The 27,146-nt window shown below is 43.2% G+C and overlaps 1 protein-coding gene and 1 long non-coding RNA gene across 2 annotated transcripts; both read left to right on the forward strand.

Moving 5' to 3' along the window:
* Positions 1–1,770: 1,770 nt before the first annotated feature.
* LOC112584969 lies at positions 1,771–3,696 on the forward strand. The gene is made up of 3 exons (XR_003109261.2): positions 1,771–2,543; positions 3,158–3,253; positions 3,559–3,696. It is a non-coding gene; the product is annotated as an uncharacterized LOC112584969 (long non-coding RNA).
* A 17,584-nt stretch (positions 3,697–21,280) lies between these two features.
* LOC102414059 (enhancer of rudimentary homolog) lies at positions 21,281–21,637 on the forward strand. The gene has a single exon (XM_044942526.1). It carries the CDS (start codon positions 21,332–21,334, stop codon positions 21,620–21,622), a length of 291 nt encoding a protein of 96 aa, XP_044798461.1. The 5' UTR covers positions 21,281–21,331; the 3' UTR covers positions 21,623–21,637.
* Positions 21,638–27,146: the final 5,509 nt, after the last annotated feature.

Raw genomic sequence — 27,146 nt, forward strand, 5'->3', positions numbered from 1 at the left:
GTTGTTCTGGGTCGGGGGGCAAAAGCTTCCTGGAGATCAAATGTGCAGCTTGGGTGAGTAAACACCAAACAAGACCTTGATCAAACCTAGCATCACGTGATTTTTATCCCCATAGAAGAATATGTTTGGCACGGGTAGGGATGGCGAGAGGAAGACTTATTAATAAAAGAAAAGAGCTCATTGAAAAGAACTTTACAAAAACCAGTAAACCAAAGTGCATTTTAAAATGATAACTCATGAACCTAATGTATTCCACAAGGATCCAGTGGCCCTTTTAAAACATACTATTTTTTCTCATTTTTACTTTTTTAATTGGAATATAGTGGCTTTACCCTGCTATGTCAGCTTCTGCTGTACAGCAAAGTGAATCAGCCATACGAATACACATATCCCCTCTTTTTGGATTTCCTTCTCATTTAGATCACCACAGAGCACTGAGTGAGTTCCCTGTGCCATACAGTAGTTATATTCTCCTTAGTTATCTATTTTATAGATGGTAGTGTATATGCGGTATGGTGCATGCCTGCTCAGTCATGTCTCTTTGCCAAACCCATGGACTGTAGCCTGCCAGGCTCCTCTGTTCGTGGAATTTTCCAGGCAAGAATACTGGAGTGGGCTGCCATTTCCTCCTCCAGGGGATCTTCCTGACCCAGGGATCAAACTCATGTCTCTGGCATCTACTACATTGGCAGGCAAATTCTTTACCACTGAGCCACCTGGGAAGCCCAGTAGTGTATATATGTTAATCCCAATCTCCTAATTCATCCCATCAACCCCATCACGTTTGTTCCCTGTGTCTGTGTCTCTATTTCTGCTTTGCAATTAATCACGCTATTACATTGAATCCACATTTCATGTATTAAAACCAAATTATTTGCTAATAATTAGAGACAATAAAAAGTAACGTTATTATTTTATAATGTCTTTGATTTAGGTTCTGTAAATGGGCAAGCAAATTCCTGCTGAGTGTGCCAATCAGAAAAAGCAGTCTATCGTTCTGTTGATTCATTCCCTCCTGGGGGGCTTCTGAGAAAGCCCAGGCTGCCAATGGGGAACTACACCTTAGCAGCCCAGTACAGGTATGCATGTTAGTCCAGGAGCTAGGTGACCTGGATATTTGTCTACTTCTGATACCAAGTTAGTGAGCTATTTAACTAAGATCCTTTTTCATCTGTCAAATGGAGATAGTAATGATTATTTTACTAACCTGAAAGGTAGTTGTGAGGCAAAATTAGAGAAAAGAACTGAACATATATATATATATAAGAACCAATGTTATTCAGTATGATTTTTATTATTACATTATCATCATTCCACATGTAACTTGACCTAGGGAGCTTAGTCTTGTTTTACAAAAGGACAGCTTGGGAAATTATTCTTCTTATCATAATCTTCATGACCAATGTCTGTATTTTTATTTTGGCTGGTATCATTATTTCTGCAGCAAAAAAACCCAGGAGAGGTGACAAATAGGTGACCCCAGCAAAATGGACTCAAAGACACAATTATCTAAAAGGTTCTTCTCTCCCAGGTTATACAATAGTAGACTTTATACCCCTGTCTCTACTCTTATGCTTCCCTGATGGCTCAGATGGTAAAGCGTCTGCCTGCAATGCAGGAGACCCGGGTTTGATCCCTGGGTTGGGAAGATCCCATGCAGAAGGAAATGGCAACCCACTCCAGTACTCTTGCCTGGAAAATTCCACGGACTGAGGAGCCTGGTAGGCTACAGTCCATGGGGTCGCAAAGAGTCGGACATGACTGAGCGACTCCACTTTCACTTTTTCTACTCTTTTACCATGAAAATACCCATTTCAAGGCCTAAGGAAAAGCCAGTGATTTCAGCATTCATAACCCCAACTGCAGAATGTCCTTAGAGGGCTGTTGTTAGCATGGGTAAGAGTGAACAGGAAGGCACTTTGTAAGCTATGAGGCACTGGACATGTGTGGGTGATGGTGATGTCAGTGACAGTTATAGAGATGATGATATGATACTGACACAGACCAACTTGTTAACCCATAAATAGGAAAAGACGTGAACTGCTGGTTCCAACTGGAGTAGTAAATGCACTAAGGGAGACCAGGCAGCCTATGGAAAAAGGATAAGTCATGCAGAATGAAACCTAGGGCAGGCTGTTTAAAAGCCTTATAGTTTTAAAACTCCAGCCCATCCCTTTCAAATCTGAGAAATACCAAACAATTCCCTGGTAGTCTTTATCGGGTTTTTCTTCCCCTGCGTGCTTCTTTCTATCTAGATAGTTCACTTGAAGCTCCATCATCCACACCTCCTGTTCAGCAAGGTTCCTCCCCCTACACAGTCTCAGTGGGTACCACTCTCTGGACCATAGGATGGGTGTCAACACTGTTAAAGGGCAGAGAGTAGAAAGGAAGGGGCAGGGCAGTGAGGAAGGGTTGTCTGTTCATCCCCAGGAAAGCTACATGAAGTTCCTGTCCTTACAACCCACTGACTGCTCTTTCTAATGGCTAAACTCTCTTTCAGGAGCAACACAGAACCTTCCACTTTGATGGAGAAGGCAGACATGGTAAGGAATTATAAAAGTACACATAAGTACCCCAGGTGCTCAAAGCGGGCTGCTACAATTCCATCTTATTTATTTATTCATGGCCGCGCTGGGTCTTCATTGCTGTACGCGGGCTTTCTCTAGTGGTGTCCTGGCTTTTCATTGTGGTGGCTTCTCTTATTTCAGAGCACAGGCTCTAGGCATGCAGGCTTCAGTAGCTGCAGCTCCCGGGCTCTAGAGCACAGGCTCAGTAGTTGTGGCACAGGGGCTTAGATGCTCAGAGGCACGTGGGCTCTTCCCAGATCAGGAATCAAACCCATGTCTCCTGCATTGGCAGGTGGATTTTTTTTACCACTGGACCACCAGGGGAAGCCTTACAATTCCATTTTAATTGGAAGATTAAAGAAAGACTCTGTGGAGGAATAAGAGTGGGGACAAATTGAAAAAAAGTAGAATGAAAAGTAAACAAATGTGAGAGGTTTACCTTCCAAGAAGGTTCACTGCCCCTCCCATCCCCCCACAAATAGAAGAAAAGGATCACTAGCCTTATCCAGGTGCTTCTTCCAAATCTTTTGGGCCCCTTATTCTCGCATTGAAAACTTCTTGCTCTAACAGTTGGGGACTTTTTCTTCCAGAGAGCCATTCCATTTGCGTGATACTGGCCGATGTGTTTTTGACCAAGAGAACTGAGTATAGGACAGGATCTCCAGGATCAAGGCAGGTGATCAGAGGTAAAAAGATAGATGAATCTGCCCTCTCCTAAGCATGAGCTGTCTCCTTGGATTAGCCCAGAGCAGTGAAGGGCCATGGGGGCATGTCTATTGGGTCATCCCAGCATTGCGGAACTTGATCAGTGACAAAACTCTGCTCTGTTGCTGACAATGCCTCTCTTCAGAAAGACAACGGGGTGGTTAGGAGAACTCTTACAACTTGCTGTGGGACTACAGGGTAGATAACACCCCATCTGCCTTCATCACAACACAACCCTCAATCCTGCAGTGATGCCTTTATCAGAGATTTTTTTTTTATTCTCTAGAGCCTCTCACAAAATCTATTGAGTGCTGTACTCAATATGCCAGCAAATCTGGAAAACTCAGAAGTGGCCACAGGACTGGAAAAAGTCAGTTTTCATTCCAATCCCAAAGAAAGGCAATGCCAAAGAATGCTCAAACTACCACACAATTGCACTCATCTCACACGCTAGTAAAGTAATGCTCAAAATTCTCCAAGCCAGACTTCAGCAATACATGAACCGTGAACTTCCAGATGTTCAAGCTGGTTTTAGAAAAGGCAGAGGAACCAGAGATCAAATTGCCAACATCCGCTGGATCATGGAAAAAGCAAGAGAGTTCCAGAAGAACATCTATTTCTGCTTTATTGACTATGCTAAAGCTTTTGACTGTGTGGATCACAATAAAATGTGGAAAATTCTGAAAGAGATGAGAATACCAGACCATCTGACCTGCCTCCTGAGAAACCTGTATGCAGGTCAGGAAGCAACAGTTAGAACTGGACATGGAACAACAGACTTGTTCCAAATAGGAAAAGGAGTACATCAAGGCTGTATATTGTCACCCAGAAGTTAAATATTTAACTTCTATGCAGAGTACATCATGAGAAACACTGGACTGGAAGAAACACAAGCTGGAATCAAGATTGCCAGGAGAAATATCAATAACCTCAGATATGCAGATGACACCACCCTTATGGCAGAAAGTGAAGAGGAACTAAAAAGCCTCTTGATGAAAGTGAAAGTGGAGAGTGAAAAAATTGGCTTCAAGCTCAACATTCAGAAAACAAAGATCATGGCATCTTGTCCCATCACTTCATGGGAAATAGATGGGGAAACAGTGGAAATAGTGTCAGAATTTATCTTTTGGGGCTCCAAAATCACTGCAGATGGTGACTGCAGCCATGAAATTAAAAGACGCTTACTCCTCGGAAGGAAAGTTACGACCAACCTAGATAGCATATTCAAAAGCAGAGATATTACTTTGCCAACAAAGGTCCGTCTAGTCAAGGCTATGATTTTTCCAGTGGTCATGAATGGATGTGAGAGTTGGACTGTGAAGAAAGCTGAGCACCAAAGAATTGATGCTTTTGAACTGTGGTGTTGGAGAAGACTCTTGAGAGTCCCTTGGACTGCAAGGAGATCCAACCAGTCCATTCTAAAGGAGATCAGTCCTGGGTGTTCATTGGAAGGACTGATGCTGAAGCTGAAACTCCAATACTTTGGCCACCTCATGCGAAGAGTTGACTCACTGGAAAAGACCCTGATGCTGGAAGGGATTGGGGGCAGGAGAAGGGGATGACAGAGGATGAGATGGCGATGGCTGGATGGCATCACTGACTTGATGGACATGATGTTGATTGAACTCCGGGAGTTGGTGATGGACAGGGAGGCTTGGTGCGGTGTGATTCATGGGGTCACAAAGAGTTGGACATGGCTGAGCGACTGAACTGAACTGTACTGAATTGAGTTCCATCTTGCTGGCTTCATCTCAACCTGTGTGTTTTAGCCATTAGTGTCTAGCACTTCTCTTAGAGCAAACTATCTCATAAGAGTTTTGTGGGGGAAGATAGACATTCTTCAGATTGACCCGTTTTTCTAGGGAGATTAGGCAGAAGTCTAAGAATGTAAATAGATGGGCCCAAGATAACGCTTTGTGTATGAGTGGATCCCAGGGTGTTGTGGGCTGCAATGGGTGGGGATAGAGCTTGACCAGAAACCTGGTGGAGGTTCACTCTCCCCCTAATCACCCCAGACTCACTGCACAATGAAATGATGGCTCCAAAGAGTCTGTCTCCTGCTCGGTCAATATGGCCTCTCTCAGCTGACTGCTGTGGCTTTGCAGATGCAGCCTTTGTGTGAGGCCATGACAAAGTCACCAGAAGTCAAAAACAAGCTCTCATTCGATTACGGCGCAGGCACTTGTGAAGGCAAACCAAGGGATGTGGGGTAATAAAGGGCACCCCGATGAGGCAGGGAGTGAGAGGGATAGAAAGAGAAGTAAACTGTATCTGAGACTTATCAGGGCCCATTCACAAGACTGCTATGAGCTGCAGAGATGGGGTGTCTGCATGACTTAAAATGGGCTCAGGTGGCCATTGGTTTATTCTACATCCAAATTTCGCCATCCACAGGAAAGAGCTGTACTTTTATTCCATGTATATTTTTAAATACATGTGTATTTTTAAGTTAAAGATGTGTAATTTTTTTTTTTGGGGTTGTGCTGGGTCTTAGTTGCTATATTCAGGTTTTCCTCTAGTTGTGGTGAGAGGGGGGCTACTCTTCCTTGGGGTGCCTAGGCTCCTCATTGCAGGGGCTTCTCTTGTTGTGGAGCACAGGCTCTAGGCACACGCATTTCAACAGTTGCAGCATTCAGGCACAGTAGTTGTGGCTCGTGGGCTCTAGAACACAGGCTCAGTAGCTGTGATGCAAGGGCTTAGTTGTTCTGAGGCATATAGGATCTTCCCAAGCCAGGGATCGAATCCATGTCCCCTGCACTGGCTGAAGGATTCCTATCCACTGTATCACCGGGGAAGTCCTGTGCATGCATTTTTAAAATTAAGTTTTAAATTACCCAGCAGAGTGACATGAATCTTTGCTAAGTCAAAATACATATCCTGAGTGTCCCGGGGTGCACTAAATTTAGCAGGGTCTATTAATACTATAATAAAGGTGAATCACTAAAAATGAATGCTATGAGGTATGGAAAGTTGGGTCTTCTCCACAGCTTCTGGAACATTCCATAACAAGAGACTAACTTGGTCTCAGATTCCTAAGGGCCAGTGGATAAAGGAGTTGGGCTATTTCACCCTAGAAGACTAACGGGCGGTCAGATTTCATGCTGTGCTGTGCTCAGCCATTCCGTCGTGTCTGATTCTTTGCAGCCCCATGGACTGTATGTAGTCTGCCAAGCTCCTCTGTCCATGGGATTCTTCAGGCAAGAATACTGGAGTAGGGTGCCACTTTCTACTCCAGGGAATCTTCTCCACCCAGGGATCGTATTGAACTTGCATCTCCTTTACTGGCTGGCAGGTGGATTCTTTACCACTGAGTCACCTGGGAAGCCCTGGCTAGATTTCACGAATAAATATCAAACAGCAATAACACTGTTTCAGATTTGCTCAGGACAAATCAAGAGTAAATGACCTGAAACAGTAAAAGAGAGAATTTTGATTTAAAAAAACAAGAACAAAAAAAACCCCCCTCACTGATGCAAAAAAAAAAAAAAAAAAAAAAAAAGTGTTTTAATGCCCCAGTAGGTGACTCTAGACCCTGTGGGTTGACCTACTGTTGAATAGGAAAAGCTTCTGTCTGTGAGGATGTGGGTATAGTTAGGTGAATGGACTGAACATCCTGAGATCCAGGGAATGTTCTGTTTCTATGAGGCTACACCTGTTCCTTTCTGACCTTACCAAGCCACAGCTGGGGCAGTGCCTTTTTGTGGTTAGTGCTAGCAGAACTCCACCTCTTAGGGTCCTCCTACACAGAATCCCCCACCACAGAGTCCATTTGACTTCAGGCATCCTGGACTTCCCTCAAAGTTACAGGCACCAAGATCACACTTCCTTCCCATAGACACAGCAGAAGCCCTTGATGCCCTACACACATTTCTGGATTGTCAGGAGTCCATCGAGTGTCAAAGGCTGGGACTTGGAAGAACTAGGTCCAACCCTGGCTATGCTGTTAACTGGCTGTGAAACAAGGGCAAGTCTCTTAACTCTTTGGGCCTCATTTTCATCACCTGTGTCATGAGGACTTTTTGTGTAAATTACACTTTCTATTTTGAGATAATTACAGATTTATATGCAGTTGGAAGGAATGATACAGAGGGGTCCCATTTTCCCTTTTCCCAGTTTTCCCTGTAGTTATTCCCTGTAAAACTATAGCAAAATATCACAACCAGGGCACTTCCCTGGTGTTTGTGGTTAAGACTCCAAGCTTTCAATGCAAGGGTTGCAGGTTCGATCCCTGGTTAAGGAACTAAGATCCTACATGCCATGTGGTGTGGCCAAAAAAAAAAAAAAAAAAAAAAAAATCCCAACCAGGGTATTGACATAGGTACAGTCAAGGTCGGAACAAAGATTCCTCATATTGCTCCCCCTGCCCTTCTTCTGGTTTTATAATATTATACAAGTTTTGTGTGTAAAACACTTTATTTCTAATTCTATATGTCCTACAGTGTGCTTACCACCACACATTTAGTTTCCATCCACCACCATGCAGTTGATCCCCTTTACCCATTTTTCCCTCCCTTCCACCCATTCCTATATGGTAACTACTACTCTGTTCTCTGTAAGTGCTTCCCAGGTGGCACCAGCAGTAAAGAACCTGCCTGCCTACATAGAAGACATAAGAGATGCAGGTTCAATCCCTGGGTGGGGAAGATCCCTGGAGGAGGGCATGGTACCCCACTCCAGTATTCTTGCCTGGAGAATCTCATGGACAGAGGAACCTGGCTGGCTGCAGTCCACACAGCTGCACAGAGTGGGACATGACTGAAGCGACTTGGTGCACAGGCATGCACTCTGTTCTCTGTAACTACATGTTTATTTTTGCTTGGTTTGTTCATTTAATATGTCTTTCTATTTTCTATATTCCACATACAAGTAAAATCATACAGTTTATTTGTTTCATCTGACTTATTTTACTTAGCACAATACCCTCAAGGTCCTCCGTGTATATATACAATGGAATACTACTCATAAAAATACTACTCCATAAAAATGAAATCTTGCCATTTGTGACATCATGAAGAAATATGGCTAGATAATCTCTAAGATCCTTCCTAGTATGACATTTATAATTGTATTGTAACCTGACTGTGTTTTCTCCATGCTATATCCAACTGTGAGTCCAAATAGGGTCATATCTGCTTTTCCAGAGAAGACATACAGATGGCCAACAGGCACATGAAAAGACGCTCAACATCACTAACCATCAGGGAAATGCAAATCAAACCCACTATGAAATATCACTTCACACCTATCAGAATGACTACTGTCAAAAAGATCACAAAGAACAAATGTTGAGGATGTGAAGAAAAGGAAACCCTTGTGCACTATTGGTAGGAATGAAAACTGGGGCAGCCACTATTGGAAACAGTATGGAGGTTCCTTAAAAATCTAAAAACAGAACTACCATACAATCTACCAATTCCACCCCTGGGTATATATCCAAAGAAAATGGAAGCACTAATTTGAAAAGATACATGCATCCCAATGTTCAGCATTTATTATTTATCATAGCCAGCATTATTATTTATCATAGCCAAGACATGGCCTTCCATGTAGCTCAAACAGGAAAGAATCTGCCTGCAATGCAGGAGACCGGGGTTCGATCCCTGAGTTGGGAGGATCCTCTGGAGAAGGGAATGGCAACCCACTCCAGTATTCTTGCCTGGAGAATCCCATGGACAGAAACACCTGGCAGGCTACAGTCCATGGGGTTGCATAGAGTCAGACACAACTGAGCCACTAACACACACAAGATATGGAACCACCCTAAGTGTCCATCAACAGATGAATGGATAAAGAAGATGTGATACACACACACACACACATATATATATACACACACATACAGCAGAATGCCACTCAACCACACAAAGAATGAAATTTTGCCATTTGCAACAACACAGATGGACTTAGAGAGTACTATGCTTAGTGAAATAAGTCAGAAAAAAAATACTCTGTTATCACTTATATGTGGAATCTAAAAAATAAAACAAATTAATATAACAAAATAGAAATAGATTCAGTTATAGAGAACAAACTAGTGGTTACCAGTGGGGAGAGGGAAGCAGGGAGAAGCAATTTAAGGGCGGGGGATTAAAAGGTACAAAGATGGCTGGATGGCATCACTGACTCGATGGACATGAGTCTCAGTGAACTCCAGGAGTTGGTGATGGACAGGGTGGCCTGGTGTGCTGCGATTCATGGGGTCGCAAAGAGTCGGACACGACTGAGCGACTGATCCGATCTGACTATATATAAAATAAATAAGATACAAAGATGTATTGTACAAATGGAATACAGCCGATATTTTATATAACTTTAAATGGAATATAATCTATAAAAACACTGAATCACCACATTGTACACCCAAAACTAATACTGTAAATCACCTATAATTAAAAAAACAAAAACTGAAACAAAAAAATAAACAGCATTACATTCACAGTAGCGACTGCACTTCACTGGCTCCTCCCTCCACTCCCTCTTGGCCCAGTTTTGTTTCTGGGACTCCCCAGGGACCCTTTGCACACGAGCACGTGCTCCCACACCCTGCCGCCATGTGCTTCCTCCTCTCCCACGGACTCATCGGGGGTTCAAGGCCTGAGAAGTCGCTTGAGGACCCCTCCACACCACAGCCGCCAGTGCTTCCACCGCAGTGCTGATGTCTGTGGGGTGCTCTCCCCCGTCCTCCTGCCCCCACCCACTGTCCCCAAAGCTGTGCGGACCAAGGAGCCGTTAGTCTCGGAAGACTGCAGTCCTCACTGTGTCTGAAACGCTGCAGCTTCAGCACAGGAGCAAACAGGATGCTCTCCCTTCCCACCTTCAGTCACAACAGCAGCAGAATCCTGCTTTTTACATCTCCTCCAACTTTGAAAACTGCCTGTTGTAGCTTCAGCTTGTAGCTTCTCTTTCCCTGGGGCCAAGGGCGAGATGTCTGAGATAACCATTCCCACTTCTGCCTCAGAAATCCCTTCCAGAGTGACTTTTGCCCACCAGTCTGTGACACACATAACTTTAAATGGAATATGGTCAGGCAGGTCTGAAGCCCTGAAACAGGCACTATTTAGGCTGCAGTGGGGGACTCTGCAAGCTATTTAAAGAAACAAACCAAGAAAGAAAGAAACAAACAAAAAAAGAAAAAGAAAAGCTATTCATCTTAAAGACTATTCGTGGAAGTAGGGGAATTAAACATGGCATCCTTGAATATATACCCTCCACAGCACAGCTTGGCCTATTGTTCCCGTCATAATGACAATTTACCTCTGGGAGGTTGAGAACGGGGCACTCGCTGCTGGATCAGGTACTGGGGAGGAAACAAGAACAAAGCTATATTGTCAGGAAGCCTAAGGGCTGACCCAAACACAGCAGCACTCCAGAATATTATTGTGGAATGTGTTTCCTCCATAGAGACCCAATCTTCAGGCAGACTGGACTGGGAGAGGGAAACTACTCCTGCGTGTTGCTATTCCATTAAGGAGAGAAACGTACACACATACATAGCAAGAGTGGTGTGAGCCATTCTCAGGAGAAACCCACCGTTCCGCCTTCCCTCTCTGCTCCTTCCTCAAAGTCACTTTCCAATACCCAGGTGTTCTCTTAGCTCTGATGTCATCAGAAGAAAACACTGATTTGACTTATATGTCTTCCTTTATGAAGCTCCTGCCTGTTCACTTGCTTGATTACCTGGGAGCCTGATGAGAGTAGAAGATCCCAGATACAAAATCCCAAGATGGAGAACCCAGAATCTTTAGTAGCAAATTGTTGGTCTGGAAAATTTGTCAAGGTGGAATCTAAACTGGGCTCTGTCATCAGTAAGATCCCTTAGCCCTTCTGCATCTCTTGATAATCACATGGATACCCCAAAGTAGATTTAAATGCCCAACCAGAGGACACGGGGGATGTATGGATGTGTTAGCCTCAGTGTAAGCAAGATGAAGTTTCTCTAAAATTATGGTCTGTCAGGACTTCTGGTTGAATTATTTTTGTGGCAGCTGTAAATAAAATTCCTTTCTTAAAAGGGCAGGAGAAGCTGTGAAGAAATCCTGCAAACAAAGAGTGAAGATGAAACTAATTTTGGAAGGAGCAAAGGGACAGAAGTGCTCCTAATGAGTTAGTCATGACAGTGGGCTGGGGGGATCATTCATTCATCTACCCAGTCACTCAACACATATTACAGAACCCTTCACTGTGTGGTAAGCACTATAGGGTTAGGGGCAGATCGGTGAATAAAAAAGAAGAGACAGCTGCTTTCTTACAGCTTTTGCTAGGTAAGGGAGACAGACTAACATGACACAAATAAATTATGCCACTGTAATTGGGGTAAGTGTTAGGAAGGAGAAGAGCTGGGTACTATGAAAGCAAATAGAAGGGTGGCAATGGTTCAGAAAAATTTCCATGAGGAAAGCTGAGCCCTGGAGGATTAGCCAGAGGAAAGAGAGGCGAGTTTGGGGAAATGACCTAATCAGGAAATAATAGCATGAAAGAAGGAAGAGTCAGGTGAAAAATGAATATCAAAAAAATGAAGTCATCTATAAAGGCAAAACTCAATGAACAGAAGGCAAAACAAAGCTAAACCACAGTGGGGCAAAAATCTACTCCAAAAAGCTGCAGTGGTGGGAGGCGTGTGGGTTCAGGGCTTCCTCCATCCAGGTGGCCTCCATCTTTTCCAGCAAAAGGCTGGAAAAGGCCTTTTGTGGAAGCACAGAATCATGTCCTTTACCACCGCATCCCTAAGATGTTACCCTAAGGCAGACAGATGCCATGAATTCTTTGTAAAATTAACAGCCCTGTGTGGTGGATGGCCACATTTTATACTCTAAAGAGAACTGCATTCTGGAGTAGGCAAGTGACTTGCTCAAAGACTTAAAGATGGAGATGAACCTACTCCACGTGGTCTGACTCTTTATGTCTGACCACACGCTTATTCTTCTTTGCAACCTAACTGGAACCCATAGAGCTTATTTGGTCCCAGCCTCTTGTTTTGTAGGGGAAGCTGGAGCTCACAAAGGTTCAGAAACTCATGTGAGACCATGGGAGTAGAGGCCAGTGTAGGATTAGACTTCTGGTTCCCATCGCTAATCCATGCATCTTCCCCATTTCTTGCTGTTTAGTGAAATGTAGTAAAAACACACAGTTGAGAATTAATTATGATAAGATGCCAAAACTACACATAAATTGATCATTTTTCTTGAGTTACATGCCTTTCTCCTCTGAAAACTTCAGTGTTGAAATATGTAGTGGAAACTTATTATTAAAAAAAAACACTAAATGATATATCTTGTGATGAAGGAATCACATTTTTGAGTTCCTGAATTTTGAACTATTTCAAAGCAGGATATGCTTGCATTAAACAACTGATTTATGACTTTTTATAATATTCTTCTACATTCATCTAATAAAATGGAAAGTCTTAAAGGATATTTAATTGGTTAGTTTCTCTAATAAAATCTTGAATATAGAATAGTATCTTGGCACCTACACTGAATAATGAATACAGGGGAACAGGAAGATAAAAATGGTAATCACTTGCTGCATCAGAAAGGATGGGGCATCTCTTATTATAAAATTGCTTCTAATTAGTCTTAATAAACATATCACTCACCCTTCTGGCCTTGGATTCTACCTCTGAGAAATGTAGGGATTATACTTGATGGTATGTATGATCCCTTTTAGATGTGAACTTCAATGAGACAATGGGTCTCGGAGGTATATTTACAACCAGCCCACTTTCTCAACGACCCTCAGCCATCATTCCCATCAGCAGGCCCTTAACTTTGGGACTTCAGCCCTTCCCTACTGGGTCTTAGAAATAACTAGACGAACTTCTGACATTTTCAATTCCTGGACCTGAGCGCCCCCTAGGCACACAGAGATAAACTGTAGCTCTGGGGGAATCAGGACTGTGGGAAGCTGGTGTCTCACTAAGGTCAAAGATCCCTGAACTTCCCTATTTGCTTGCTGTGTCAAGAAAGGCCAGGGCAGGGAGGGAGCTGGGAAGGACAAGACGGAGTGTGTGGCAAGAGGGAGTGTGTGGCAAGAGGGAGTGGGTGGCCAGCTCTGTCGTCAACCAGACACTACAGGGGCTCTGGGTGACTGTCCCCCTAACAACAGATACACTCAGAATGGGAGGGGGTGGGCTAGAAGCCAAGCAGACCCTACCCCATGGAGATATCACTGGCCACATAGTGAATATATTGGGCTAAAGAGTAGTCATTGGAAAAATTTTATTGTTCAACTAAATCCATTAGCAGTAAACTATTCAAAGTTTACTAAACATAAATTATTTGTGTTGCTTACATTGTCTTCCTGTCCCTATGCCTAACAGGCACACATATCACTGGGTTTCATCTTACTATCTACCATTCTTGCTGCCTTTTTCATTTCTGATACTGTTTTGCATACATACCTCCCACATTCATAGTCCACATAACTATTACCTTAAACCTTTTGTTATATGGCTAAACCACGGTGAGGCACTTTTTCAGAAGCTCATATGTGGTATATGTGTTCACTGTATATGTTTGTGAGTGTATATTTGGGTTGTGTGCATTATACGTGAGCGTGTGTGTACTGTGCATGTGTGGTATATGTTCATGCGTGTGGTATGGTATGTGTATTTGTGTGTATCTACTTGTGGTATGTATATTTGTGTCTGTGTCTGTATGTGTATGTGTAGTGTATGTGAATGTCTATGTTTTTGTGTGGTGAGGTGCATGGAGGGTTGTGTGATGGGTATGGTATGTGTGTGTGTGATTTGTAGTGTGTTTGTGTACCTGGTGAGCCTCTGCATGTGGAGGGGTGTGTGGTATATGTGTGTAGGCTTGTGTATGTGTTCTGTACCTCTGTGTCTATATATGTATGTGTATGTGTGCATGTCTGTTTCTGTACGTGTGGTGCTGGGTGTGCATGTCTATGTCCCTCTGTGTGTGTGATTGTGTTTCTATGTGTGTGTGTTCACTCCTGCATGGGGACTGCAGCCCCACAGGTCTAGGTCCGCGGCCCTCCTCTCAGACCTCAGCATCCCTGCCAGAATACAGAGCCTTCCTGGGCGCCCACATGGACTGCGGTCTGTGTCTAGAGAGAGCGGGGAAGCGCTTCCTGTGGCAAGTGTTTACAAATCTGCACAGTTGTGTGCCTGGGTGTGTGATATGCCAACTGCTTCTGCAGAGGACAGGTGTCTGTGGTTACCAGCCTCTCAGGACCTCAGGAAGTCATTATCACAGGCACCAGAGTGCTTGAATTCATGGGAAAGTGTTTTTCCTCTAAGACCATACTTTCATTCTTCATTAAAAGAAAAAAATATCTTGGGTGACTCCATCAGTCATTCTTATTAGGCCCTTCCATCTCAACAACCTTTGATCCTAGAAGCATTCAAATCCATCATACAGCCTGTCCTCCATATTCCAGCCCCAGTTCCCTGCTGGACTCACACACATGCTCAGCCCCCCTCCACCACGTGCTGCTGCTGCTAAGTTGCTTCAGTCGTGTCCGACTCTGTGCGACCCCATAGACGGTGGCCCACCAGGCTCCCCCATCCCTGGGATTCTCCAGGCAAGAACACTGGAGTGGGTTGCCATTTCCTTCTCTAATGCATGAAAGTGAAAAGTGAAAGTGAAGTCGCTCAGTCATGTCCGACCCTCAGCGACTCCATGGACTGCAGTCTTCCAGGCTCCTCCGTCCATGGGATTTTCCAGGCAACATGGGGCACCTCTTTTGTCCCCTCATCGTCATTGGTCTCCTGCCTTCCTGACCGGGAGTCAGAGCCAGAAGGTGAAGAAGCCTTAGGCCATGGTATCTAGGTTTAATTTTCTGTTTAAATCCCTGATAATGAACTCCTCCAATGTTCATTGAGTAGGTGTGGCCACATGCCGGGTTAGGCATGCAAGACACAGAGACGGCTAGAATAATATGGTGGTTTAGAGCAAGGGCTCCAGAATAAGACAGCACCTGTTCACCTCCCATCCTCACCACTTACTCTGTGGTCTCTGACAAGACAACTTCCTTAAGGCTCTGCTGCCTCATTTGCGAAATAAGTACATACACAGCTCGCCGTGTGGCTGTGAGGTTAACTTGGCGTGAAGTACCTAGCAGAGTGCCCGGAATGCATAGTCCACACATGTTGTCTCTTGTGAGGACTGGCTCACAGGCCTTCATTCCAGCCTCCTAGGTGGAGGGAGACGTTAGGAGGCTGAGCACCATGTTTTCCAGGCGTCTTTGCCATCTCTCATCAAGTAGGTGTACTCAGCACAAGAAGTGCAAGGCAGAATCTGCTCCCTTTTGTAAAATTAAAAATAAAGTGAAGTCACTTATGTCAATCACTTATGTCAAGAGGTCTTAAAATGGAGCTGGAGCTGAGCCTTACACATGTCCTCACTGATGGAACCATGAAGGTTGAACTGGGTCAAATCATAAGAATTCCAAGGACTCTGTAAGAACACCTGAAAATTGAAACACCTGAACATACTATCACATATTTGTCTCTGTGGCTTATTTCACTTAGCATGATAATCACTAGATCCACCCATGTTGCTGCAAACAGCATTATTTCATTCTCTTTATGGCCAAGTAATACTGATTGTTTAGATACACCACATCTTCTTCACCATTCAACTGTCATGGACATTTAGGCTGCTTCCATGTCTTGTCTGTTCTGTTCTGTATACTGCTTGCCATAGTGGTTGTACCAATTCAGATTCCCACCAACAGTGTAGGAGAGTTCCTTTTCCTCCACACCCTCTCCAGCATTTATTATTTGCAGACTTTTTGATGATGGCCATTGTGATGTGATACCTCATTGTGGTTTTGATTTGCAGTTCTCTAATCATTAGCAATGTTGAGCATCTTTTCATGTGCCTTTTGGCCATCTGTACGTCTTCTTTGGCGAAATGTCTATTTAGGTCTTCTGCCTTTCTTTGCCTTTAAAAGCCCCTGAATTCCATCCCCCCACCCCGTGTCCACAAGCTTGTTCTCTATGTCTACAACTCCATTGCTGCCCTGCAGATAGGTTCATCAGTACCATCTTTCTAGATTCCATATATAGGCATTAATATATGATATTAGTCTTTCTCTTTCTGACCTACTTCCCTCTGTATAATAGGCCCTAGGTTGATCCACCTTATTAGAATGAAGTTAAATGCATCCCTTTTTATGGCTGAGTAATATTCCACCGTGTATATGTACCACAGCTTCTTTATCAGGGAAGTGGGACAAATTGAGAGAGTAGCATTGAAACATATACATTACCATATTTAATAGATAGGCAGTGGAAGTTTACTGTAGGATGCAGGGAGCTCAAATCTGATGCTTTGTGATAACCTAGAGGGAGAGGATGGGATGGGTAGTGGGAGAGAGGTTCAGGAGGGAGGGGACATACATATACCTATGGCTGATTCATGTTGATATAGGGCAGAAACCACACAAAACTGTAAAGCAATTACCCTCAAATTAAAAACAAATAAATACATAAGCCTCTTAAATTTACTCAGTGTTCCCACTAGGGCCACTGTTTGGGTTGTTACTCAAATCTGTGTGCTCAATCTGCAATTCTTTGGTCACAAATAATCAAGCTTTTTGCTTCATTATTGCCTCTTAGATTTATTTAGGCTGATCCTCTTTTAGCCGTTTTTGCTGGCAACCAAAATTGTGGAAACGTGAGGCTTTTCTGGAATGGTGCTCTGGAGTTCATTTTCCAGCTTCTTGGGCACTGAGCAGCAAGGGCTGGAGCAGAGGCAGCCCCAACGTCAGGGTTCCAGCGCAGCTCCCAAGGTGCCCCAGAGGTGGACTCCTCTGGCTGGTCATTTCTGTGTTGTTTTGGAAGCTGTTTCAGGAGCCCCAGCCTAGAATCAGTTCCTTCATTCCTTCTACTAACTTTGCAATCACACTGCTCCTTTATAAAGTTCATTTCCAATCATTAAAACCAATTTAATATAAAGCAGTTTCTATTTCGTGCCCTGAATTCGGATGGATATATCTATTATTAGTATGTTATTAATATTAATATATTATAATATTGTCATAGACATATTATTATATATTGTATACATTAATATTCTTTGTATATATTAATATATCATTTGTATATATTAAATAATATTAAAATAATAGCAGCTATTATACCAAATATATTGGCTTCCCAGGTGGCCCAGTGGTAAAGAATCTACCTGCCAGTGCAGGAGATGCAAGAGATGCTGCTTCCATCCCTGGGTGGAGAGATCCCCTGGAGGAGGAAATGGCAACCCATTCCAGTATTCTTGCCTGGAAAATTCCATGGACTGAGGAGCCTAGAGGGCTACAGTCCATGGGGTCAAAAAGAGTCAGACACGACTGAGCACATTTATACCAATTATACCAAATGGGTGAACTCTGGGAGCTGGTGATGGACAGGGAGGCCTGGCATGCTGTGATTCATGGGGTCGCAAAGAGTCGGACATGACTGAGTGACTGAACTGAACTGAACTGAGGCTATACTGTAGGGCCAAATTTTTACAGATATTATCTAACTCCATCCTTGCAGCAAAATTACACAGTCTTTAAGGGAACCAATCAAGGTGTGAACCTAGATCTTTTCGCCACCTAGATCATATGCCTAACTACTATACTCTCCTGTTCCTTCCCTTCTCCAGAGGAGTCTTGCACAATGAGGATGGCTACCATGCAGTGTAAGAAATGCTGGAAAGAACCGTGCGCCCAGGACTGTGGGAGCCCCGAAGAGAAAAGGTCTAATTCTCTCTGGACCTTAGAAGTCCAAGATGGTGTCTGCTTTCCACCTTAGCAAGGGATCATGACCTCTGGATTCCTAATTATGTTGGGGAACCTGGCCTCAAAGATCTAGTGGCCTGTTTCTCATGTCTGCAAAGGCAACCGTCTAGTCTTTCATCCAGGTGAGTCATCGAAGGCCCTGGGACATTCAAATTCCTTTGTGGGACTGGTTCTAGCTGGCAGCTGGTGAAGCTCATAAGCAGAGGGTTTGGTCAGCCGGGGCAGATGTGTGCCCTGGAGTAGATGTGCGCACTCATCTTCAGGGTGTCTTTCTCCCTGTTTCTCACAAGATTTCTCTGTAGCAACACCTTCTTGCTGGGATTACCTCAGGATCAGAGACCTTGCTGTATTCAGGTCTGTACTGGCATTGAGCACACTGCAGATACTTACAGAATGAAGGAAGGAAGGAAGAAACCCCAGCTTGCTGCTAAGCCAGGTTACCTGGAGAGCTGGAGCCTTTGCACTCTCTTCTCAGCTCTTTTCCACTCCTGCTTCTGGTTGCTATGGTTCACTCACATGCCTGGCCTTGTATGGACTGCCCTACTCTCATCCTCTTCCCAGTATCTGAAAAGCTGGTGTTTGCTTTTACTTGGTGCTTCTCTCTTAATGTCAATCTTCATTAGATAGAAGCTGCAATAATTTTCCTTTGCTCCAATTTAGAAGTTTAGGCTACAGTCCATGGGGTCGCGAAGGGTTGGGCATGACTGAGCGACTTCACTTTCACTTTTCATTTTCATGCATTGGAGAAGGAAATGGCAAGCCACTCCAATATTCTTGCCTGGAGAATCCCAGGGACGGAGGAACCTGCTGGGTTGACGTCTATGGGGTCGCACAGAGTCAGATACGACTGACGCGGCTTAGCAGCAGCAGCAGCATGCAAAAATTTAGGACTTCGAATGTGTGTCTGAAAGGTCTCTTGATCCAGAAACAAATAAGATCTTTTTTCAGCTGAAGGACTGGTGAAAGTTTCTACCTCTAAGTGGAAGTTTCAGCCTTGTAGCCAGTTATAGCTGACCTTCCCTCTTTGAAGGTCTGGAGACCCTGGGGATATACAAATCTTTGCATCTGAATGTTTCACAATAGGTTTTTTTTTTTTTTTTCAATTAAAAAACAAAAGCTCCCACTGATCAAGATATGCAGAGCAGGTCATTGTCCTTGTTTCAAAAGTGTAGCTTTTGAAGACAGAGCCACAGAGCTTTAAGTGGCTGAGACAATCCATGATGCTCCATTGGTACATTTTCCAGTTTTTTTTGAAACTCTTTCCCAGAGTTACTGGAACACGGGGCACAGATACTCTTTTTGCTCTTTCCTTGTTTACCTCAAACGTGATTCAGGAGTCCCTGTTTGCCCAGTTGGACACAGCTGCAGGAGGTACAAGACCAACCTGCAGCATCAGCCCTGGAAGGAATGGAAGTTGAGTTTCATCGAGTGAATGGGGGCCAGACATAGGGAGCCTGACTTTCTGGCTTTTGCCTCCCTCGTTTCCAGGATTCACTACTATCCCTCTATTTCCAGGTTATGGGTCTCATAAAATGTTGTAAATTGGATGATCAGCAGCCTAATTCTGGAACACATTTTCTAATTTCTAGCCCATGGTTAATTTGCTCCTCTGTCTCCACATTTAGCCAACACCCATGACCACAGCCTCAGAGAAGCCCTGGGCAGAGATGCAGGGAACTGTGGGAGATTCTGGTCTCAGGACAATTTTCAAGTCTTGCAAGAGAGACAAAGACCACCACAGATGCACACTTCAAATAGTCTTGGGTCACAAGGACCTAAAACACCATAGTATTTTATAGGTATAATAAAAAGGGGACTAAGAAATTATGCACCTTCTACATCATTTTCAGAAAGTTTTATAAATTTACTAGTCATATATGAGATGGAAGAACAGCTGGAGATAGGAACAATCTCTCATTTCCTTGCTGTATCATCTTCCTCTCCATCATCTGGAAAATTGAAGCAGATAATGGAGTGTGTATGAATGATGAGAGTGTCTGACAGAATGAGATAGCATCTACTTGGTTATTGATAGTGGACTTGAGATGCTAAAGAAAACTGAAAGGAGTAGCAATACTATTTGCAGATACCCTATTTAATCACTTATTCATCCATTCAATAACTTGATTATCAAACAAGTATGACCTATAAGGTAGTGGTCAAGGTATTGGGAACAAAGAAGTACACAAAATAAACAAAATTCCTTTATTGGAGCTGCTTACAATCCAGATTGGAAGACAAATGATAAAAAAATATATATATAAAATATAGTTTATGCTAGATGTTACTGAATAATAAAGAGAAAAAAAAGTGGGAAAAATATAGGAAGTGCCTGGGCAAAATTGGGAATATTTTTGTTTCATTTTGAGCCATCTTTCATCTGTGAAAGATGATCTCTATGAATCACAAGCACTTGGGGTAAAAGAGGCAAAGACATAAGGATGAATAAATTGTATGAGTTAGTCCTGATGGTGTCAGAGATGGGGTAGCGTTTTGGCCAGGAGCATCAGAGCCCAGGGCTGTTTTACTCTTGTTGACCTAAGGCCAGAGGGTGGAGAACACCCATCTCCAGGGACCCAGATCACTCTGAGAATGAGTAAAATTGCGTGACCTCCTCTCACTTATTCAGTTCAAATTCCTGCTAACTATGAATGTGAAGATCTTATCATTTTTTAAATGGAAATAAGTCCTGAATCTACATTCTCACCATGCTTGATACTAAGCAAGCCACTGCATGAGTTATATACCTGGTAAACATGTCTGCATGAAGATGGTAGCTCTCCAGAAGGTATAAACTGTTTGGACACATTTCAGATCATGCTCTAAAGATAATTTTTGGCAGCTTTGTTTGGCCCACATCTAAGTTTAATTAAACTTACTGCAGCAATCATTTTGCAATATATGTATGAGAGGTCATTATGTGGTAAACCTTAAACCTATACAAAGCTGTGTTAATTATATCTCCAAAAAATTGAAAAAAATAAAAAATAACAGACAATTAAGAAAACAAAAAACAGATCTGAGGAGACAGCTGCCTGTATGGAGATGGCACAGCAGCAGGTCATTTGGCCCCTTAAGCTGAGCGCAGTGGGACATACAGACCTCCTATCCTGGATCTGAGGGTGGAAGTCAGAGTATTTTCATGCACAGCAATGGAAGTTAAACTACAGCTGCAAAGCCATGAGAGCAAAGGTGTGTTTTTGTTGCTGTTATTGTTGTTTGCATATTTTTTCCTTTCTCAGTACTTCATTGTTTACAAATACTTCAGGGTTTAAAAAATAAAACAAGCAGCGGGAGACTTTGGCGCGATGTCTCACACCATCTTGCTGGTACAGCCTACCAAGAGGCCAGAAGGCAGAACTTACGCTGACTATGAATCTGTGAATGAGTGTATGGAAGGTGTTTGTAAAATGTATGAAGAACATCTGAAGAGAATGAATCCCAACAGCCCCTCTATCACATATGAAATCAGTCAGTTGTTTGATTTTATTGATGACCTGGCAGACCTCAGCTGCCTTGTTTACCGAGCTGATACCCAGACATACCAACCTTATAACAAAGATTGGATTAAAGAGAAGATCTACGTGTTCCTTCATTGACAGGCCCAACAGGCTGGGAAATAGTTGAGTTTGCAAGCATTAGGGGAACGGGGAGGGGGGAGGCGAGGGGAGGGGCTTGGAACACAGGTGTGTGCAGTGTGCTGTAGTGGAAGTTTTGTATTACAGTTATCCTGTTTCCATTTTGGTATACTCTAGCCAGGATTGAATGTATTAGATAAAATGTGATGATCTTGTTCAATCTGAAAACCCCTTTGCCCCCCACCTTTTTTTTTACTTAAACATTTTTATGATGATTTAGATGAAAGTTGGTTTTTGTCAGTTAACGTTGGTTCCAGTCCCTCAAACTGTTCATACCTGCTTTATAACATCCACTGTACTAATCCTTCTTCAAGTTGGGGTGGGGAGTGAAGGCACAGTTTAGTTACGTCCTCAAGATAAAGTCTTGGTGAAAAACAAATAAATGTTCTTTAGTTATAAAAAAATAAAAAATAAAACAATATGCCCTGATTCACAAGACTAATTTTTGGATATCCTCAAGCTCTTTTGCTTAAAAAGATATATAGTCTATATGTACATTATACTTTAAAGTAAAAAACTTTGGAACAGAAGAAAATAAATAATAAACCAAGTTTACAAACATAAAAATAAAGAAATTACACAGCATTTAGAAGATGAGATGATAGGAATTTACAGTGGAGTTGACAAAGCACCATAATGATACCAAGTACTGCAGGCATACAGCGCTTGACAATAAAAGCTTTCTTATATATATCATTTCATATAATTCTCAGAATAATTGTCTTATCAAGTAGGCAGAGCAGACATTATCATGCCAGTTTAAGAAACTGAAACTGAAGCTTGGCGTTGAGGTTTTCTGATTCCAAATCCAACTCCCTTCTGAAAATCAGGATGAATATGATAAGCTTATACCAATTTTTTAAAAAAAGATCTGTAGTCCAAGTTACCTGATTCTGGCTCCCACCAGTGTATAGGGGACTTCAATCTCCTGCAAATTACCCCGTAATTAGTTCTGGGAGTCCCTAACAGGTTTCTTACATGAGTTCAAGAACAAGGCCACTCACAGAAGTTTCACTGCTGGTGGCTGTCCCCATCTGGCTGGGCCCTATGAAAGTTACAGCTGTGGGCTACTGTGACCAGGACCAACCCCAACATGTTTGTGGCCTCTCCAGAGCTATGCTCTTTCCCGAGACTCCACCAGCCCCAGCAGTTTCTCTTAGGAGCCATTTCAAGTCCTCAGGCTGTCAAGGACATCTGTGGCAGAAGAGGGGATAGTGGCAGCTTCTTCATGGGATCATATTTTGTCAGAGGCTCCCAAAGCAGTGTTATCACGACTCAGTGATGCAAGGGTTAACTGAGCAGCTATGTCAGTTTTTGTGTATCTGGGGTGACCCTGGGGCAGGTGCATTTAACAGCCACAGAGCTCTGCTTGGTTCCACTGAGTGTCCTCTGAAAGTTCAGTCAGTCTGAACTTTGGAACCAAGTGGAGTGAAGGGTACTTTTCAGTTAAACCTTTTGGTTCAAAACTGATGACTCAAGCAGATTTGGGTTGCCTGTCATTCTTCAATACCTAAGTGCTCTTATTTGGAGAGAGGGGAACCCTTGCCATAAGCCCTCTGATATGTCAGGCTGTATTGTCACAAGTCGGAGAAGGCAATGGCACCCCACTCCAGTACTCCTACCTGGAAAATCCCATGGACGGAAGAGCCTGGTAGGCTGCAGTCCATGGGGTCCCTAAGAGTCGGACACGACTGAGCGCCTTCACTTTCACTTTTCACTTTAATGCATTGGAGAAGGAAATTGCAACCCGCTCCAGTGTTTTTGCCTGGAGAATCCCAGGGATGGGGGAGCCTGGTGGGCTGCCGTCTATGGGGTCACATAGAGTCGGACACGACTGAAGCGACTTAGCAGCAGCAGCAGCAGCATTGTCACAAGTGACCCAGGGACAAGTGATAGGCACAAGTGATCCAGCGACAGACATGGTGGACACAATTCCTGCTCTGTTGGATCTTACATTCTGTAAGGTCAACGTTATCACAGCAACTTCTTTGTTTATCTAGGATGAGTTCTTTCCTGGGAGACTTATCTGGATTGTTCACTCCCTTCTACACCCCTCCCCACCATCTCACCTTCCCAATCTGCAAGTCCATATTTTTTTAAATTAAATTTTTATTCTAGGACTTCCCTGGTGGTACAGTGGATAGGAATCCACCTGGCAATGCAACGAACATGGGTTCGATCCCTTGTCTAGGAAGATTCCAGATGCCGAGAAGCAACTAACCCTGTGTGCCACAACTACTGAGCCTGCGTGCTGCAACTGCTGAAGGCCACGCGCCTAGAGCCCGTGCTCTGCAACAGGAGAAGGCACGGCAATGAGAAGCCTGTGCGCCACAGTGAAGAGTAACCTCCGCTCGCTGCAACTAGAGAAAGCCTTTGCGTGATAGCACAGACCCAGGACAACTGAAAATAAATAAATAAATAATTAAAAATTTTATTCTGAGATGACTGTAGATTCATTAGCAGCTATAATAAATAAGTCTCTTCACAGTCTCTTTGACTGTGAAGAGATCCTATGTACCATCTACCCAGTTTCTCCCATCTTGCAAAATGATAATAATAATTATTATATAATAATATATATCATATAATATATATATTATTATAATATCACTGTCAAACTGACATCAACACAACCAGACAGAACATTTCACATCCACCACTACAAGATTCCATGATATCACCCTGCCTCATCCCCCCATTTCTGATCCCTGGCAATCACTATTCTCCATCCTTACTTTGTCATTGTGAGACTATTTTTATAAATGGAATCATACAGTGTGCCTTTTGGGAACTGAATTTTTTTCCATTCAGCACAAGACCCTAATTATCTGGAGGTTCACTGAAGTTGTTTTATTTATCAACAGTCCTTTCCTTTTTATCACTGACCAGTATTCCACGGTATAGATGTACCAGAGATTGTTTACCTAGTCACCTACTGAAGGACTTCTGAGTTGTTTCCAATTTTTTATTATTATGAATAAAACTGTTCTTTATAGATTTTTATGTGAATATAGAATTTCACTTCTCTCGGACAAGTGCCCAGAGGTGCAACTGCTAGGCTGTATGGTAGGTGCACGTTTAGCGTCATAAGAAATTCCCGAAAGGTTTTCTAGAATGGCTGGAGCACGGTCTACCACCACCAGCAATGGGGGAGGAACCCAGTTTCTCCACATCTTCCCCACAAAGTGTACTTTAACTGACTCCCCATCAACTCACCAGACCCACCCATACAGAGTGAAAGTCATCCGGGGGGGTACTGCTTGAGATCGTTTGTTTTTTTCCAACAGGCTCTTTGACTGTGAAAATCTGACTTCTACCCAGCATGTCCCGCCATTTCTCTGGACGTGTCCAGACATGCCTGAAGCCTAAGCAGGGTCAGCAAAAGCCTTGGGCTCAAGCAACACATCCCTCTGCATATAGTGAGATGTTTGGCGGTTTTATCCCCAGAGCCTCTTCTAAAGGCCCCACCCTGTATCGTCCTCTGCTGAAAGGTGGGCCCTAGAGACGAGCTTGTCCCCACCCACTGGAGCCAAGGGAGGCTGTCTGTGACTTGTGGAGAGACAATCCCATTCTTTCCCTTGGTGTCTACTATGGGGCAGGCATAGGAGATAAAATAGTGAACCATCAGTCAAGGCCCCTCCTCTTGTGAACCTTACATTATAAGAAGGGGTAATAAATAATAAGGGGCTTCCCAGGGGGCTCAGTGGTAAAAGAATTTATCTGCCAAAGCAGGAGTCCCAGGAGATGCAGCTTCAGTTCCTCTGGAGGAGGAAACGGCAACTCACTTCAGTATTCTTGCCTGGAGAATTCCATGGACAGAGGAGCCTGGCAGGCTATAGTCCATGGGGTTGCAAAGAGTCTGGACAGGCATACAATAAATAATAAAGAGGCAGGGGGATTTCGGATGATGAGAAATACTACAAAGCCTATAGCCAGGGAAATGTGATAAAGTGAGTCTCCATGGAACTCAGCTTTTTCAGTATTAGAATTTCTACTTTTTTTTCCAAAGTTAATTACTTCCATTTCTCTACCATTTTTTCTGTAATATGTCTTCTGATTCCAAGATCCCACAGTTGACTTCTGCTATCAACAAGCCCTTTTATTCGTTAAAGATGATTTTATAATTTGGTTTTTTGAATTAAAGAATATTTCTCCAAATAGGGAATGGGCACTACAGACACAGTGCAAATACTCTCTTTAATTTCAACACCATGTTTTTATGAATACAGCCAAAGACTGCAGGCTTTTGCAAAAGTTGTGTTCTTGTCCATTCCTTGTTCATTCACCATGTGAATTAACATTCCCGGGTCCTTTTCAAGAAAATTCTGTAAAGTCAAATCCTTCACCTTCTGTACTGCTGCTGCTGCTGCTGCTAAGTCGCTTCAGTCGTGTCTGACTCTGTGAGACCCCATAGACGGCAGCCCATCAGGCTCCCCCGTCCCTGGGATTCTCCAGGCAAGAACACTGGAGTGGGTTGCCATTTCCTTCTCCAATGCAGGAAAGTGAAAAGTAAAAGTGAAGTCGCTCAGTCATGTCCGACTCTTAGCAACCCCATGGACTGCAGCCCACCAGGCTCCTCTGTCCATGGGATTTTCCAGGTAGGAGTACTGGAGTGGGGTGCCATTGCCTTCTCCTCACTTTCTGTACTAACTAGTTCCAAACAGTTAGCTTAGCCTTTTTCTGGTTCTTTCTGCTCAGAACACAACTGAGACAAAAATCTTTGCTGTCCTTAGGCTTCTTAAAACCTCAGCTTCTTCTGACATTGGTCTTTAGAGCCCTTATGTTTCACCTTTTGTACTTGTAACAGCTGAGTGCCCTAAGCAGCCAAACTGTTAACTTCTAAGTGTTATTTTTGGCATATTTATGCATACATGCACAGAAGGCTGGAAGACTTAGGACTGACTATATTAATAAAATGTTATTTTTTAATAATCTTCCAAGTTCCTTGAAATATCCTGCCTTCTGGAATCATTAACCACAGGATATTTTCCCTTTTCCATTTATTTTATGATATCCACTTTCCTAAGGTTTATGTATGTGGTTGATTCTTCACAGACTTCTCTTTCTTAACTATACGGTCTTTCAAATGGCATGGTTATCTTTCAACAATTTTAAGAGGCTTGGTTAACAATATGGGCTTTGGAGTCAGATAGATCTGGGTTGGATTCTCAGGTCCTTTATTGTTAGCTAAGTAATCTGGCACCCGTCAACCTCTTTAACCTTCAGGTTCCTCATCTATAACATGAGGATAGTTTCACAGGTTGTGAAACACGTAGTGAGCACCCGAAAAAAGATGTTAAGGGCTTAATAAATGTGAGCTATTGTTATTTTTATTACCCTTGTACACTAAGATTGCATCTGGAGGGTCATTTCCTCAAAATGTTACTTCTGCTTTCTGCAGGAAGGAAAAAATTTACCAGATTCTTTGTTTTTGGAGTATAAATCTTCCTGGTGTTTGGACAGACTTCCTTCTCTGCTGCTATTA

Source organism: Bubalus bubalis, chromosome 5 (assembly GCF_019923935.1).
Source record: "Bubalus bubalis isolate 160015118507 breed Murrah chromosome 5, NDDB_SH_1, whole genome shotgun sequence".
Lineage (NCBI taxonomy): Eukaryota > Metazoa > Chordata > Mammalia > Artiodactyla > Bovidae > Bubalus > Bubalus bubalis.

Excerpts from the sequence above, each read along its gene's own strand:
- LOC102414059 (XM_044942526.1), top strand. The coding sequence starts at position 21,332 with ATGTCTCACACCATCTTGCTGGTACAGCCTACCAAGAGGCCAGAAGGC.